The following is a 14,592-nucleotide window of genomic DNA, read 5'->3' as shown; positions in this document are numbered from 1 at the left end:
ACAATTTACTAGAGCTCGTTTGGTATCCATCATTTGGGCCTGGAATCCTGAAATTCATTTTGGAATTTCACAGATGGGCTGTTTGGTTGCCATAAAATTGGGCCATCATTTTATTTGGGAATTCCACCAAAATGAGACCACGAGTAAACACAATTCCCGAGTGAGACCCAGTCATTCGCGTTTCTCTCGTTCCCCGTCCCCCGTCTGCGTCGCCGCCGCCTCCTCCCCCGACGTCCGCCTCGCCGCCGCCTCCTCCTCCCCCGACGTCCGCCTCGCCGCCTCCTCCCCCAACGTCCGCCTCGCCGCCTCCTCCTCCGCCCGCGTCGCCGCCTCCTCCTCCGCCCGCGTCGCCGCCTCCTTCTCCCTCTACATCGCCCCCTCGTCCACCAACCGCATCGCCGCCTCCATCCCCGATCCCATCTCACCGGTCCTCCCCCCACCGCCTCGTCGGCCAAGAACGGTATGCGCGAGCTTCCCTCACCTCGCTCCTTTCTCTCCCTATCTCTACCCGCTTGGATCTTGGTAGATTTGTACTCTTCCGTAGCTGTACGTAGATGGGAGCTGGTGGAGAGGATTTGTACTTGACGCGGTTTGTAGTGAGTTTGGTGATCCGTGGTCGTGCCGACGTCGTGGGGATCCGGGCGAAGCTAGCCGCGTCGGCCTCGCGTGGCTGACAACTGACTGCCCACCTGCGGCCACGCCCCTGCACGCAAGATGCTCGACCGGATGGTCAGTGTTTAGTTCTTGGACCTGTTTGGCCTAGAATGGGATTCAGTCTGCCACGCACTTAATCCATGTAACTTGAATATTGCTGATGGTAGTGATGATTAGGATCCACTTAGTCTGCTGATGGTAGTGACGATCAGGGTCTCAACAGCTTGAATGTTGCTCTCAAATCCATGTAACTTACATGGTACGTCCGACCATGATAGTATATTGCGTGCATCTTTGGTTTCTGCATAGGTGCATGGTCAGTGTGCTAGGCCCAGGCTCAAATCCCTCCCACATTTACTATTTTTTAGAATTGATGCTTATTATTGGTCAGATTTTTCTAAAGTATCAAATTACATTTGTTGCAGTAGTTCTGCTATGTATTTATTTACACTCACGACATTGCTGATTAATCCATTTGTTGTGAATTGGTTGTTAGGCTGCCTTTACAATTTTCTCTGGTGGTTGGTGAATTGTGTGTCTGCTACATGGTTCTAAAAATAATGACTCACTTAGCCCTTGACTATGCACCCTGTTGGTGAATTGTATTAGCCGGTAGCAAAAATCATCTTACCTATACACCTAACTATGAATGCTAATCCTGGGCTATAAATGTGTGATAATATATTGCTTCTTTCTTTTTTCTTGCTCGATCCTTCATGAATCCTTGTTTGCTTGCCTAGTGGTGGTAGGCTGATTGATTGATTCTTAGAAAATATATTTGCAGATGACTGATCTACCACTAGAGTTATATCATGAGAAGAGGAAGAAAAGGAAGCGGGCAGCAGCTGGGTTCTTTATTACCGTAGTTGCAGTAGCTCAACATATGTATTGTAGGAGAAAGATAGTTGAGCTTGGTGATTTCAGTGAGGAAGAGGCCGAGACTAGAATTAGGAGGCAGATGCTTAGGAATATTTACCTGGGTCCAAATCTATATTGCTATGATACTCTAAGGTTTACCAAAAGGACCTTCTTTGACCTATGTGCCATGTTATGTGAAAGGGCTGGACTGAAAGACACCTTTCATGTGACCGTTGAAGAGGCTGTGACCATTGTATTGCTTGTACTTAGCCATGGCATGAAGTTTAGGTTGATTCGTAGCACCTATAGGTTGACACTTGAGCCAATTAGTAGACATTTCAATGAGGTGTTAGGAGCCATTCTTTCTTTATCCCATGAAATCATCAAGTTGCCAGACCCTGCTACTGAACTACCCGAGGATCACAAATGGAGGTGGTTCCCCGATGGACTTGGAGCCTTAGATGGCACACATGTTGATGTCGTGTTCCGCTACGCAAGCAAGGTAGATATAGGAATAGGAAGAAGGCCATAACAACAAATGTGTTGGGCGTCTGTGACCGCAACATGAAGTTTGTTTATGTGTTGGCTGGCTGGGAAGATATGTGGATTATGATCTATGTTTCGGTATTTTGTAGAATGTTTTAAGGATAAAAAGTTATGAGAAATACTTGTTGCAATCACGTGATGCGTGCGTTTTTATTTTAGTACATGGAAGCCATTTACAAATTCAATATTGAATTCTATTGTCATTTGCAATTCCTGTGACAACCAAACAAGTCTATTTCTGGAATTACAATGTAAATGAAATGAATGCATGAATTCATTTCAAAATGCTACAAATGAAATGAATTCCTGGATACCAAACGAGCTCAAAATGTTAGTACCCTTCTCCTAAAACTCTGAAATCCTAAACTCCTGTTAAGGTGAAGTTGTATGACCAGTTAGCTGCAGTACTGCACTTGGCTTGGCCTGAAATGCTATACTGAGTGTGAATTTAACATGTCCAGAATTTGTTTCGATTGTAGGCCGAAGGCTCTTCTACAAATCCAAGAGATATCATTCTAGTACCTACTGCAACAGACAGAAATATTTGCCCACTCCACAAAAGGAAGCAAATCAGTTGGTAATAACATCCTGAAGCTCTGTGGGTTTTTTTTTCAAAGGTAAGCTTCCTATTGTGCCCTTATGACTGGAAAATCCATAATTGCAGTACATATTATTCATATCAATAACAAGTAGCTGATCAAGGTGCTAGCTACAGCTGATATGTTCCGATGATGATGCACACCATTTCCATGTCTTTCGCTAAACTACCCACAGACTATGGTTGTTTGTCCATGTATGATCTATCTGTAGGCAAGGCGCTTAGTTAGATTATGAATTCTTGGCTTATGTTTTATCTAGACGTAGAATTTTCTGGTCCAGCAAGGAGAGAGCAGGGTATTGAACAATGCAAGTTGCTACAGAAGCTAGTCAGCTAGATGGTCATTAGTCCATGCCATGTCTGATGCTATCGAATCGTCCCTAACTGGTTAATTTGCAGACATTGTGCATTTTTATGGGATTTTGTTTTGCTATTTTTTGGTGAGTTCGTTTCTTTGTGATGCCCTGCCATTCAGGCATGCAGCCATTGGGCTTATTCAGTTATTGGTTGAAATGTACTTCCTGGGTGATATATTGTTCATTCATTAGTGCACAAACCTTCTTCAATTGTTGATAGGGGACACACCTTTAGGATGAAGTGCGCAAGTCCTATTTGAAGTCAGCTTGTGTCTTCTGACTCAAATAGGACTTGCGCACTCATGTGCCCGTTGGTTTGACTCGGTACTTGGATTGTGCTACTTGTTTTGTAGGTTGCAGCCATGTCTGATAGGGGAGAAGTAGCGCAAGAGGCACTGAATAGGTACTTTATTGAAAGAAATGCCGCTCGCTTACTATCTTTGGAAAACATGAAGGAGCAAAGCAAAAGATGTGTTAGGATTTTTCCTTTTAATACGGAACCTACCCCGAGCGATTTTGAGAGGTTGTATGATCGGCGTCTTGAGTGGTACAAGTCCATTGCGGTGTTAAATGTCCCTGGCAGCAAGTATGATGGAAGTGAAGTTGAAATCCCCGTGACAATTGACTATCCAGAAGAGGTAGATCCTCTTCTTCACAAACTTAATTTTTTCAAAATGTTCTAGTTTTTTAAACTGTTTCTATTATATCTCATTGCAAGGATGATGGCCGAGAAGCGGAAGACCACTCATATCATATTGTGTCTATCACCCGTGCACATGGCTGGAATAAGGGCCGGCACAGACTTGAGAGAGAGAGGGCTGAGATTGTCGTTAGACAGTCAGACAATTACATCGTAGCATTCCGGGTATTCAAAACCGAGGCCGAAAGGGCGCGCACCCCTTGGTGCGTATTTGCTGATGTTGAGCTACCTGCATTCTTTGGGAAGCAAATCAAACTTAATTACACCACGACCCACGGCAAACTGTAAGTTCCTTATTCCTGCTGCCCTTTAATGATCTGATAGTGTACTGGTGTATTCTAATCATCACAATGTGAAAGTTATGTGTTTCTGAAGATCATGCCGTTTTTGATTGTCTGATCGCTTTTATGGCAGTGCGAAAGTCCGATTTGGAGCCCATGTGCTTGAGGATATATTTCGATTTCTTGCTGACATGCAGTCCAATCCACACCAGAAGAATACAAGTGAAGGGAAGAACTACTTTGTTACCCTGTTTGTTCTTCTAGGTGAAGCACAAAGGTTTCAGTTGCTGCAATTATTTTTCATGGAACATGCTAGTAGTGTTGAGCCGCTGAAGCCTAGTCCGCACTTATGGGCCTTGTTCAATGATTGGTCAACACTATGCAAACTAGTATTTGAACACTATATTGCCTATCTAGACAAGCCTTTAGCTGATGCCTACAGGGCAGAACATAAGGGAGATGAGGGCTACACGGAGGAAAAAAATCCGTTTGCTCAGATGATGGCTAAGGCAGTTAATAAACTTGGTCAGATGTTGCGGAAGCATGCGACTGCACTGCATTTCGAACCTGATAAGAGGGGACTTTACCTTGTCGGGAGGGAGCTATTGCTTTTGAATTGTGATATAACCATGGTCCTTGACATATTAATGCGTCACCGTGGGTATGATGGTGAATTCTATATTAAGAAAAGGTCCGACGAAGCTAGTGCTCAAATGTTATTTGAACAAGAAATTGCTAGGAAGGAAAGAGAAGCTGAGGAGCAAAGAAAAGCTGAGGAAAGAGATGCTGAGGAAAGAGAAGCTGAGGAAAGAGAAGCTGAGGAAAGAGAAGCTGAGGAAGCTGATCAGGAAAAAGGTATAGAAGCTGAGGAGGAAACAGTTGATGAAGAACTGGAATTCAAGAAACATCAGAAGAAGATGCAGAAGAAGAAAGACAAGCAGCTAAGGAGGTTCAGTGGAGGAAGTAAGGATGTTATTCCTGAAGACGAGGGCGATTGTTATCAAGGGAAGTTAGAAAAGGCAATCATAGTGGAAGCCGAGGAGAGATCCGAAGAAGGTTTCAGGAAGCAGAACAAGAAGCTGAAGAGCCGGAAAGCTACCAAGGGTACTGAAGAAGCTGAGGACAGCAAGTCCTGTGAAGAGGAACACAAGGCATTGTCAGTACAAGCTGTGAAGAAATCAAAAGGTGCACATCAGAAGACCATTAAAGCTGAGCAGAGCAAGGCATGTGAAGAAGTTGCAATGTCCATAGAAGTTGCAGAGAGGAAGAAGCAGCAGGAGCACCAGCAGCAACAGCAACAGCTGAAGAGCAATTCTTGGGAAGAGGCACAAAGGCATCAGAATCGTAAGAGTAATAAGCAGAAGAAGCAACTTCAGAGATTGTTTGAAGATGTTGCTGTGAGTTCTGACAAAGCTGAGCATAACAGTTCTTCTTCTGAAGAGAACGGCAAGAAGAACAAGAAGAAGAAGAAGAAAAAGAAGAAGGGGACTGAGAAGCAGATGTGAGCACTTTGACTAACTCAAACTTTAGTGATTCTGACTAGTAGTTAATTTATTAAACCTGTCATCTCTATTTCAGTCTGTTCTTGTGGGTACTTCAGATATTCTTTATCATTGATACCCAGATTACAGAAATGCATATCTCCTGCTTTCTTACATTCCTTTTGATATGTTCTTTGAATGTTACGTGATGGCATGATGTTGGTGCTTATGTTATGTTGAACTCAGCTGATGTGTAGGCAGAGGGGGAACAAACTGCTTTTTGGATTGCAGGACTAGAGTCCCAAATCGTTGAGGAGCCTCCCAGCACGGGCAAGAAAATATGAGGTGACTACAAACAACTTATTTACTGCCCTACTTTGTGCATCTCGCGTATTATCGTGTTTTAGTAGATGGTGTTAATCACTTCTCGTACAGGTATCATGTACAGAGCACTAATTATCGTGTTTTAGTAGATGGGAGATAGGAATGGGGTTTGAGTGGTGTTTTTCTGACCAGTCCCTTGCAACATGGGAGACAAGGATGTGGTGAAAGTTGATCTTTCTAAATATACACTTGTCACTTCAGGTGGGTTTGGTTGCAGTTCAACATTCAAACATTTTAGTATATGTAACCGCATTTAGCTTAGTTGCATGTCATTTATGTATATAAAGGTTCGAACTTGGTCTTCACATCTTCTACTTCTTCCCTTTTTTTGCAGGCTTTGGTTTTTGTCTGATAAAAGGATAAAAAGTGGCCTGGAATGCATGGTAGTTTCCTCCGCCCCAGTATTTGTTCCTTAGTGGTGGATTTGTAGAACAGGTAAAACAATTAGGTTGTCTCTCTGCACTCACTTTTCTTCCCTCCTATTGCTCTATCTGTCTCATCTGTTTTCAGAGTATCAGTCTTGTTTAAAATATGTATCGTATCAGGATGCCGTGATGGGTGACAGTATAGAAGATAATTAGTTATGACACATTGTTAAATGGTTGTTGAATCTACAAAATATATTAAAATGTAAGGAACTGGAACTTCTTAGCATGATACATTTGTAATTTGTAAAGTTATTAAAATGTTACTTGATTCACAGACAATTCTTCCTGTCTGTTTTAGGCACTTGATTCTTCCAGAAAAATATGCTCCTCCAACTGAATTGCTTGATCTGCAACCACTACCTGTTACTGCATTGAGGAATGCACGATATGAAGGTCTTTATAGTGCTTTTAAACATTTCAACCCCATCCAGACTCAAGTGTTCACTGTCCTGTATAACAGTGATGACAGCGTGTTGGTTGCTGCGCCAACAGGCAGTGGCAATGCGCAGAATTTGCTATACTAAGGAACCATCAGAAGGCAGTATCTGGGGAAACTAACATGCGGGTTGTGTATATAGCTCCTATTGAGGCTCTTGCGAAAGAAAGATTCAGGGACTGGTCAAAGAAATTTGGAGAATTTGCCCATGTAGTGGAGCTAACTGGTGAAACTGCAGCTGATTTGAAGCTTCTTGACAAAGGGGAGATCATTATTAGTACTCCTGAAAAGTGGGATGCACTTTCTCGACGTTGGAAGCAGCGAAAGCACATCCAACAAGTCAGCTTATTTATTGTTGACGAGCTTCATCTAATTGATCTGAAAAGGGGCATGTCCTGGAAGTCGTTGTTTCTCGGATGAGGCGTATTTCAAGCCATATTGGCAGTAACATTAGGATTGTGGCGCTTTCAGCATCACTTGGAAATGCTAAAGATCTTGCAGGATGGATTGGTGCCACCTCTCATGGTCTTTTCAACTTCCCTCCAGCAGTGCGACCAGTTCCATTAGAAATACACGTTCAGGGTGTGGATATAGCAAATTTTGAGGCAAGAATGCAAGCAATGGCAAAGCCTACATACACTGCTATCACACAGCATGCAAAGAGTGGTAAGCCTGCCTGGTGTTTGTACCGACATGTAAGCATGCAAGGTTGACTGCATTGGACCTGTGTGCATACTCAAGTGCTGAGGCTGGTGGAACGCCATTGCTTCTTGGGTCGACAGATGAGATGGATACTTTTATTGGAGGTGTTAATGAAGAAACACTTCAAAATGCACTGAGATGTGGTGTGGGCTACTTGCATGAGGGCCTTAGTGACCTTGACCAGGAACTTGTAACCCAGCTCTTCCTTGGTGGGAGGATCCAAGTGTGTGTTGCGAGTAGCACAATGTGCTGGGGGAGATCGTTGCCTGCTCATCTAGTTGTTGTGATGGGAACCCAATATTATGATGGTAGGGAGAGTGCTCATACCGATTATCCAATCACTGATCTGCTACAGATGATGGGTCACGCTAGCAGGCCTCTTCAGGATAGCTTGGGGAAATGTGTTATGTTGTGCCATGCACCTCGGAAGGAATACTACCAGAAGTTCCTCCTTGAGGCCTTCCCTGTGGAGAGTCATCTTCACCATTTCTTGCATGACCATATGAATGCTGAGGTTGTTGTCGGTGTTGTAGAAAACAAGCAAGATGCCATGGACTATCATACCTGGACTTTCATGTACCGGCGGCTGAACAAGAACCCTAACTACTACAATCTGCAGGGTGTAAGTCACAGGTATCTGTCAGATCATCTTTCTGAGCTAATCGAGACAGTGTTGAATGACCTAGAATCAAGCAAGTGTGTATCTGTAGAGGAGGATATGTACCTGAAGCCGTTCAACCTTGGTCTCATTGCTGCATACTACTACATTAGCTACACGACTATTGAACGGTTCAGTTCGATGCTCACTCAGAAGACGAAGATGAAAGGCCTCCTGGAAATTCTAGCTTCTGCATCAAAGTACGCAGAGCTTCCAACTCGCCCAGGTGAAGAAGAATACATTGAGAGGCTAGTTCGTCACCAGAGATTTTCTATTGACAAGCCCAAGTATGGTGATCCACATGTGAAGGCCAACGCTCTACTGCAATCCCACTTTGCAAGGCACACGGTGGTAGGGAACCTGGCAGCTGACCAGCGGGAGATCCTCCTTCTGCCCATAGACTGCTCCAGGCAATGGTTGATGTTATCTCCAGCAGTGGATGGCTCACTCTTGCTCTGAATGCAATGGAGTTGAGTCAAATGGTTACCTAAGGCATGTGGGATCGTGACTCTGTGCTGCTCCAGCTTCCACACTTCACCAAGGACCTAGCCCGGAGATGCATGGAAAACAAAGAGAAGCCCATCGAGAGCATCTTTGATCTGGCTGAGATCAGTGCTGATGAGATGCGGGATCTGCTGCAGCTATCAAACTCTCAGCTGCAGGACATCGGCGAATTCTTCAAACGGTTCCCCAACGTCGACATGGCTTATGAGGTCCGCGAGGGCGACGACATCTGGGCTGGCGACAACGTAACCTTGCAGGTCACTCTGGAGCGCGACATGTCGAACCTGCCATCTTCTGAGGTTGGCCCGGTCCATGCCCCGAGGTTCCTGAAGCCCAAGGAGTAAGGCTGGTGGTTGGTGGTCGGCGACACCTCTGGCTCCACCAAGCAGCTGCTGGCAATTAAGAGGGTCGCCCTCCAGAAAGAGGGCACGTGTGAAGCTTGAGTTCACCGCTGACGCGGAGCCAGGGAGGAAGGACTACATGATCTACCTGATGTCCGACTCTTACCTGGGCTTCGACCAGGAGTACGAGTTCACCGTTGACGTGAAGGATGTTGGAGCAGATTGATTCTGAAGATAGGGAACTTTTCTTTGCAGCGTTTTGATCTTGATGCAGAAACTATTTACTATTGCCTGTGTGTAATAACTGAAGTTTAGCTGTGTAACGGATGTGCACGTGTGCTTGACGGACTATGAGCTCTTCGTGCTTGTATTTTTGTATGCATCTGTTTAAGACATTTGCCTGAGTTTTACTTTTTCTGTTGATGAGCGTCATTCATGTCGAAGAAAAGCAGACTGCTGGATAAATTGTGCTGCTGCTATTCTGGTTTGAGTGCTTTAATTTGGTAGTTTTAATACTTACATTTCCATGTGATTATGTGGATCTTTCAGTGAGAGAAGGCATAAGAAGAAGGTTGATGGGGAAAAAGGCTGACAGACATTCCAGTGTAATGAGAAGGATGATACCTGAAGCACAGGTTTGAACTCTACAATCCACAACTAGCAGATAAGTGGAGCTGCCTACATATTTCTTGACCTCTGTTATATAATCATATATGCTCTGCAGCTGAAACAAATTGCACTGGATATGAAAGCATTACATGAAGATAAATCTTTATCAATGTCTTGGACTCTCAGTGTGCATGCACTCACTTGTAACTTATGGAGTTGTAAATATGCATGTAGTGGCACACACGGATCAACTATCAAGTTATGTTCAGTTGCGTATATTGTTATAGATAATTCCAACATTTTATTATTTTGTTTCTACAACAACAACCAAGCCTTTCAGTCCCAAACAAGTTGGGGTAGGCTAGAGTTAAAACCTATAAGATCTCGAAGCCAAGTCATGGTTCCGGAACGTGGATAGCTAACTTCCACGCACCCCTATCCATGGCTAAATCTTTGTCGATATTCCAAACCTTCAGGTCTCTCTTAACGGACTCCTCCTATGTCAAGTTTGGTCTACCACGACCCCTCTTAACATTCTCATCACGTTTTATCCGTCCGCTATGCACTAGCGCTTCCGGAGGCCTCCGTTGGATATGTCCAAACCATCTGAGACGATGTTGGACCAGCTTCTCTTCAATCGGTGCTACCCCAACTCTCTCCCGTATATCGTCATTTCGTACCCGATCCTTTCTTGTGTGGCCACATATCCATCTCAACATACGCATTTCTGCTACACTTAACTGTTGGATATGTCGTCTCTCGTTGGCCAACACTCAGCGCCATACAACATCGCAGGTCGGATAGCTGTCCTATAAAACCTGCCTTTTAGCTTTTGTGGCACTCTCTTGTCACGAGTACGTACGCCGAAGCTTGGCGCCACTTCATCCAACCAGCCTTGATTCGGTGGCCCACATCTTCATCGATATCGCCATCCTTCTGCAACATGGACCCCAAATATCGAAAAGTGTCTCTCTCCGGTACCACCTGCCCATCAAGGCTAACCTCTCCCTCCTCATGCCTAGTAGAACTGAAACTGCATCTCATGTATTCAGTTTTAGTTCTACTAAGCCTAAAACCTTTCGACTCGAGAGTTCGCCTCCACAACTCTAACTTTCTATTAACCCCCGTTCGGCTATCATCGACTAGCACCACATCATCCGCAAAGAGCATACACCATGGGATGTCTCCTTGTATATCCCTTGTGACCTCATCCATCACCAAATCAAAAAGATAAGGGCTCAAAGCTGACCCTTGGTGTAGCCCTATTCTAATTGGAAAGTCATCAGTGTCGCCATCGCTTGTTCGAACACTTGTCACAACATTATCATACATATCCTTGATGAGGGTAATGTACTTTATTGGGACTTTGTGTTTCTCCAAGGCCCACCACATGACATTCCGAGGTATCTTATTATAGGCCTTCTCCAAATCAATGAACACCATATGAAGGTCCTTCTTTTGCTCCCTGTATCTCTCCATCAGCTGTCGTACCAAGAAGATGGCTTCCATGGTAGACCTCCCTGGCATGAAACCAAATTGGTTTTTGGTCACGCTTGTCAACCTTCTTAAGCGGTGCTCAATGACTCTCTCCCATAGCTTCATAGTATGGCTCATCGGCTTGATTCCACGGTAATTAGTACAACTTTGAACATCCCCCTTGTTCTTGAAGATTGGTACTAAAATACTCCGCCTCCATTCTTCGGGCATCTTGTTTGACCGAAAAATGAGGTTGAAAAGCTTAGTTAGCCATACTATCGCTACGTCTCCAAGGCCTCTCCACGCCTCGATGGGGATACCATCAGGACCCATCGCCTTGCCGCCTTTCATCCTCCTTAACGCCTCCTTAACCTCAGACTCCTGGATACGTCGCACAAAGCACATGCTGGTATAATCAAAGGAGTCGTCTAGCTCAATGGTAGAGCTCTCAGCCTCTCCATTGTAAAGGTTGTCAAAGTACTCCCGCCATCTACGCTTGATCGCCTCATCCTTCACAAGAAGCTGATCAACTCCGTCCTTGATGCATTTGACTTCGTTGACATCCCTCGTCTTCCTCTCCCTAAACTTGGCCATCTTATAGATGTCCCTTTCGCCTTCCTTCGTGTTTAAACGTTGGTAGAGGTTCTCATACGCCCGACCCCTTGCTTCACTCACCGCCCGCTTTGCAGCCTTCTTCGCCACCTTGTACTTCTCCATGTTAGCTGCACTCCTGTCCAGATATAGGCATCTGAAACAGTCCTTTTTCTTCCTAATAACCTTCTGGACCTCATTGTTCCACCACCAGGTATCCTTAGCTTCCCTTCTACTTCCCTTAGACACCCCAAACTCCTCTACAGCGACCTTCCGCAAGCAGGTCGCCATACTCGTCCACATCATGTTTGCATCGCCTCCTTCCTCCCAAGGGCCCTCCTTAATAACCCTCTCCCTGAAAGCCTGGAATGCCTCACCCTTGAGCTTCCACCACTTTGTTCTAGCGACTTTGGCACGCTTACCCCGCTGGACACGGATCCTAAAGCGAAAGTCAGCAACCACCAGCTTATGTTGAGGGACAACACTCTCTCCAGGTATCACCTTACAATCAATGCGGCGCGTCTGTCTTCTCTTCTAGAGAGGACAAAATCAATACGGCTAGAGTGTAGACCACTACCGAACGTCACTAGATGGGATTCTCTCTTCCTAAAGAGGGTGTTAGCTACGACCATGTCATAGGCTAGAGCGAAGCTCAGGACATCTTCTCCTTCTTGGTTCCTGATGCCATAGCCAAAGCCCCCATGCACCCTTTCAAAACCTGTGTTAGATGTACCCACATGACCATTGAGGTCTCCTCCTATGAAGAGCTTCTCACCAATAGGTACCCTCCTAACCAAGTCCTCGAGGCCTTCCCAGAACTCCCTCTTGGTGCTCTCATTGTGGCCTACTTGTGGGGCATACACGCTGATAACATTGAGGACTAAGTCCCCAACAACCAGCTTGACAAGGATCATCCGGTCCCCTTGCCTCTTGACGTCCACAACTCCATCCCTGAGGCTCTTATTGACCAAGATGCCTACTCCATTTTTGTTTGAAGTTGTCCCCGTGTACCACAACTTGAAACCGGTATCCTCCACCTCCTTCGCCTTCTGTCCCTTCCATTTGGTCTCTTGGACACATAGGACATCAACACGCCTCCTCACCGATGTATCAACTAACTCCCGTAACTTACCCGTCAGGGACCCTACGTTCCAGCTACCTAAGCGTATCCTCCTAGGCTCGACTAACTTCCTTACCCTCCGCACTCGTCGAGTCAAATGCGGAGACCCTTGCTCACTTTTCACTACACCGGGGCGTCGGTGCAGCGCGCCACTAAGGATGCGGCGACCCGATCCTTGCTCACTTATCACCGTATCCAGATCAAGATACGGCGCGCCACCAAGGGGGTGACGGCCCGGCCCTTGCCCATTTGACACCACACCCGGGTTCCGATGTGGCGCGTCGCTAAGAGGGTTACGCCCCAACGAGGTTCCTTTGGGTTTCATCTCCATAAGAGTGGCTGGGTTTTTTACGTTGGCTCGCCTCGCCTATCACAACCCTCCTCCTTTACCCGGGCTTGGGACCGGCTATGTTGAGACAACATAGGCGGAGTTATTGTGTGTAAATTGTAATATGGGATTTTATGTCCTGGTAGATTAATTTTTTTAAATAGGATGATATGTTGACATAAACTTATACTTGCATATAAAATGCGAGTTCTCAAGAGATCGTGTGACATGTGTTACCTAGGTTGTAGCTACAGGTGTGTCACCCTGCTTTTTATTTTGTTATAAGTGCTCTCCAGCGTTTGCTAGGATGGGGAACTCATTCTTGCAACATAGTGAAAGAAAAAAAAGGGTACACAATGGGCTGGAGGCGTGGAGTTTAGCCTCTGTAAAGTACTGTTGTTGTTGCACCATTGTTGTAAACTATATGTACATGTACTTATTTTATATGGAGAGGCCAAAGTATATCCTAATCAGTACATTATTCTGGATGTGGTTATGGTCTGTTCATGATTTGAATTATTGTGGAAGAGAGCATATTTGATACATGCCTTTCTAGGTTGATGTTGCCTTCTAGAAAATTAACCTCTGGTGATATACTTTTCTCCTGTTTATGGTTCTAATCAAAAGATTGGTTGATTTGCTAGGCTCAATACCACTTCGTAACTAATTTGTACTAGATGATACCCCGCGCTTTGCAGCGGAATATATGGTATAGTTTTTTGACATGTACAAACTTGGGAGAAAATAACAAATAAATGACGCTATAAAAGTTTATTTCGGGGTATATTTTCCTTGCAAGAAATATTTAATGCCTAATAGTTTTGCAATTTTTTTTTAAATAACCATGGATTCCTACAAAACACACTCGAGATTTTCTAGCTCAACAAATTGTTGTGCCAACTTCCAATAAGACGTAGCAGTGTACATGTTATCAGCCATCTTCAATGAATCATTGCATTACTTCCATATATCATGGTGCTTTTGGCAAATAAAATCTCTGGCTGGCAATAATACTTTACTTCTGCAAAGTGCAATTATCCTTTACTTGTGTAAGCTGACCATCCAAGGTTTGATTGTTATCGCACTGAAAAAGAAAAACATATATAAATAATTACAATCTGAATTCAGTAAACAATGTCGAAAACTATTAGAATATGAATCCAGTAAATATTTTGTTGGAAAAGAAACTAATAGTAACAATGCCAGGACTTAATAAGGACGTTAAAATCAATGTGCGCGATTAAACACCTGGGAGAGTTATACTTTAAGTCTACATGAATATCTTCTTGCACTCTCAAAGTCCCCATCTTCAGTCATCTAAAAAGTTGAAAAGGCGTGAGTAGAAAAGATTATTGAAAGGTTTAAAGGACTATACTCATAACAGATCCAGGGAAAAAAAATACAGGCTTCAGAAAAGTAAGAGGAACTGTAGCATAAAAAAAAAATAGGGGAAGGCGGTACATGAATTTCTTTTTTTTCGATAAAGGGAATATATTAATATCGAGAGATACCAATTACACCCAGCCTCTGCAACAACGCAC

The 14,592-nt window shown here is 44.4% G+C and overlaps 1 protein-coding gene and 1 pseudogene across 7 annotated transcripts; both read left to right on the top strand.

Moving 5' to 3' along the window:
• The first annotated feature begins 348 nt into the window (after positions 1 to 348).
• On the top strand, positions 349 to 9,322 carry LOC124693229. 7 transcript variants are annotated; one of them, XM_047226695.1, is made up of 10 exons: positions 349 to 460; positions 2,538 to 2,675; positions 3,366 to 3,650; positions 3,731 to 3,996; positions 4,127 to 5,494; positions 5,732 to 5,819; positions 5,991 to 6,059; positions 6,193 to 6,293; positions 6,404 to 6,488; positions 6,585 to 9,322. In XM_047226695.1, the coding sequence occupies exons 3-6, from the start codon at positions 3,375 to 3,377 to the stop codon at positions 5,769 to 5,771; spliced, it is 1,950 nt and encodes a 649-aa protein (XP_047082651.1). In that variant the 5' UTR covers positions 349 to 460; positions 2,538 to 2,675; positions 3,366 to 3,374; the 3' UTR covers positions 5,772 to 5,819; positions 5,991 to 6,059; positions 6,193 to 6,293; positions 6,404 to 6,488; positions 6,585 to 9,322. The 7 variants fall into 7 exon arrangements, with proteins under 7 accessions (XP_047082651.1, XP_047082649.1, XP_047082650.1 ...); XM_047226693.1 differs by having other exon boundaries at positions 5,948 to 6,059; XM_047226694.1 differs by having other exon boundaries at positions 5,910 to 6,059.
• On the top strand, positions 6,530 to 9,344 carry LOC124693228 (annotated as a pseudogene).
• The last annotated feature ends 5,248 nt before the right edge of the window (positions 9,345 to 14,592 follow it).

This window comes from Lolium rigidum, chromosome 2 (genome assembly GCF_022539505.1).
Source record: "Lolium rigidum isolate FL_2022 chromosome 2, APGP_CSIRO_Lrig_0.1, whole genome shotgun sequence".
NCBI lineage: Eukaryota > Viridiplantae > Streptophyta > Magnoliopsida > Poales > Poaceae > Lolium > Lolium rigidum.
This window is presented reverse-complemented; position numbering and strand designations above follow the sequence as displayed.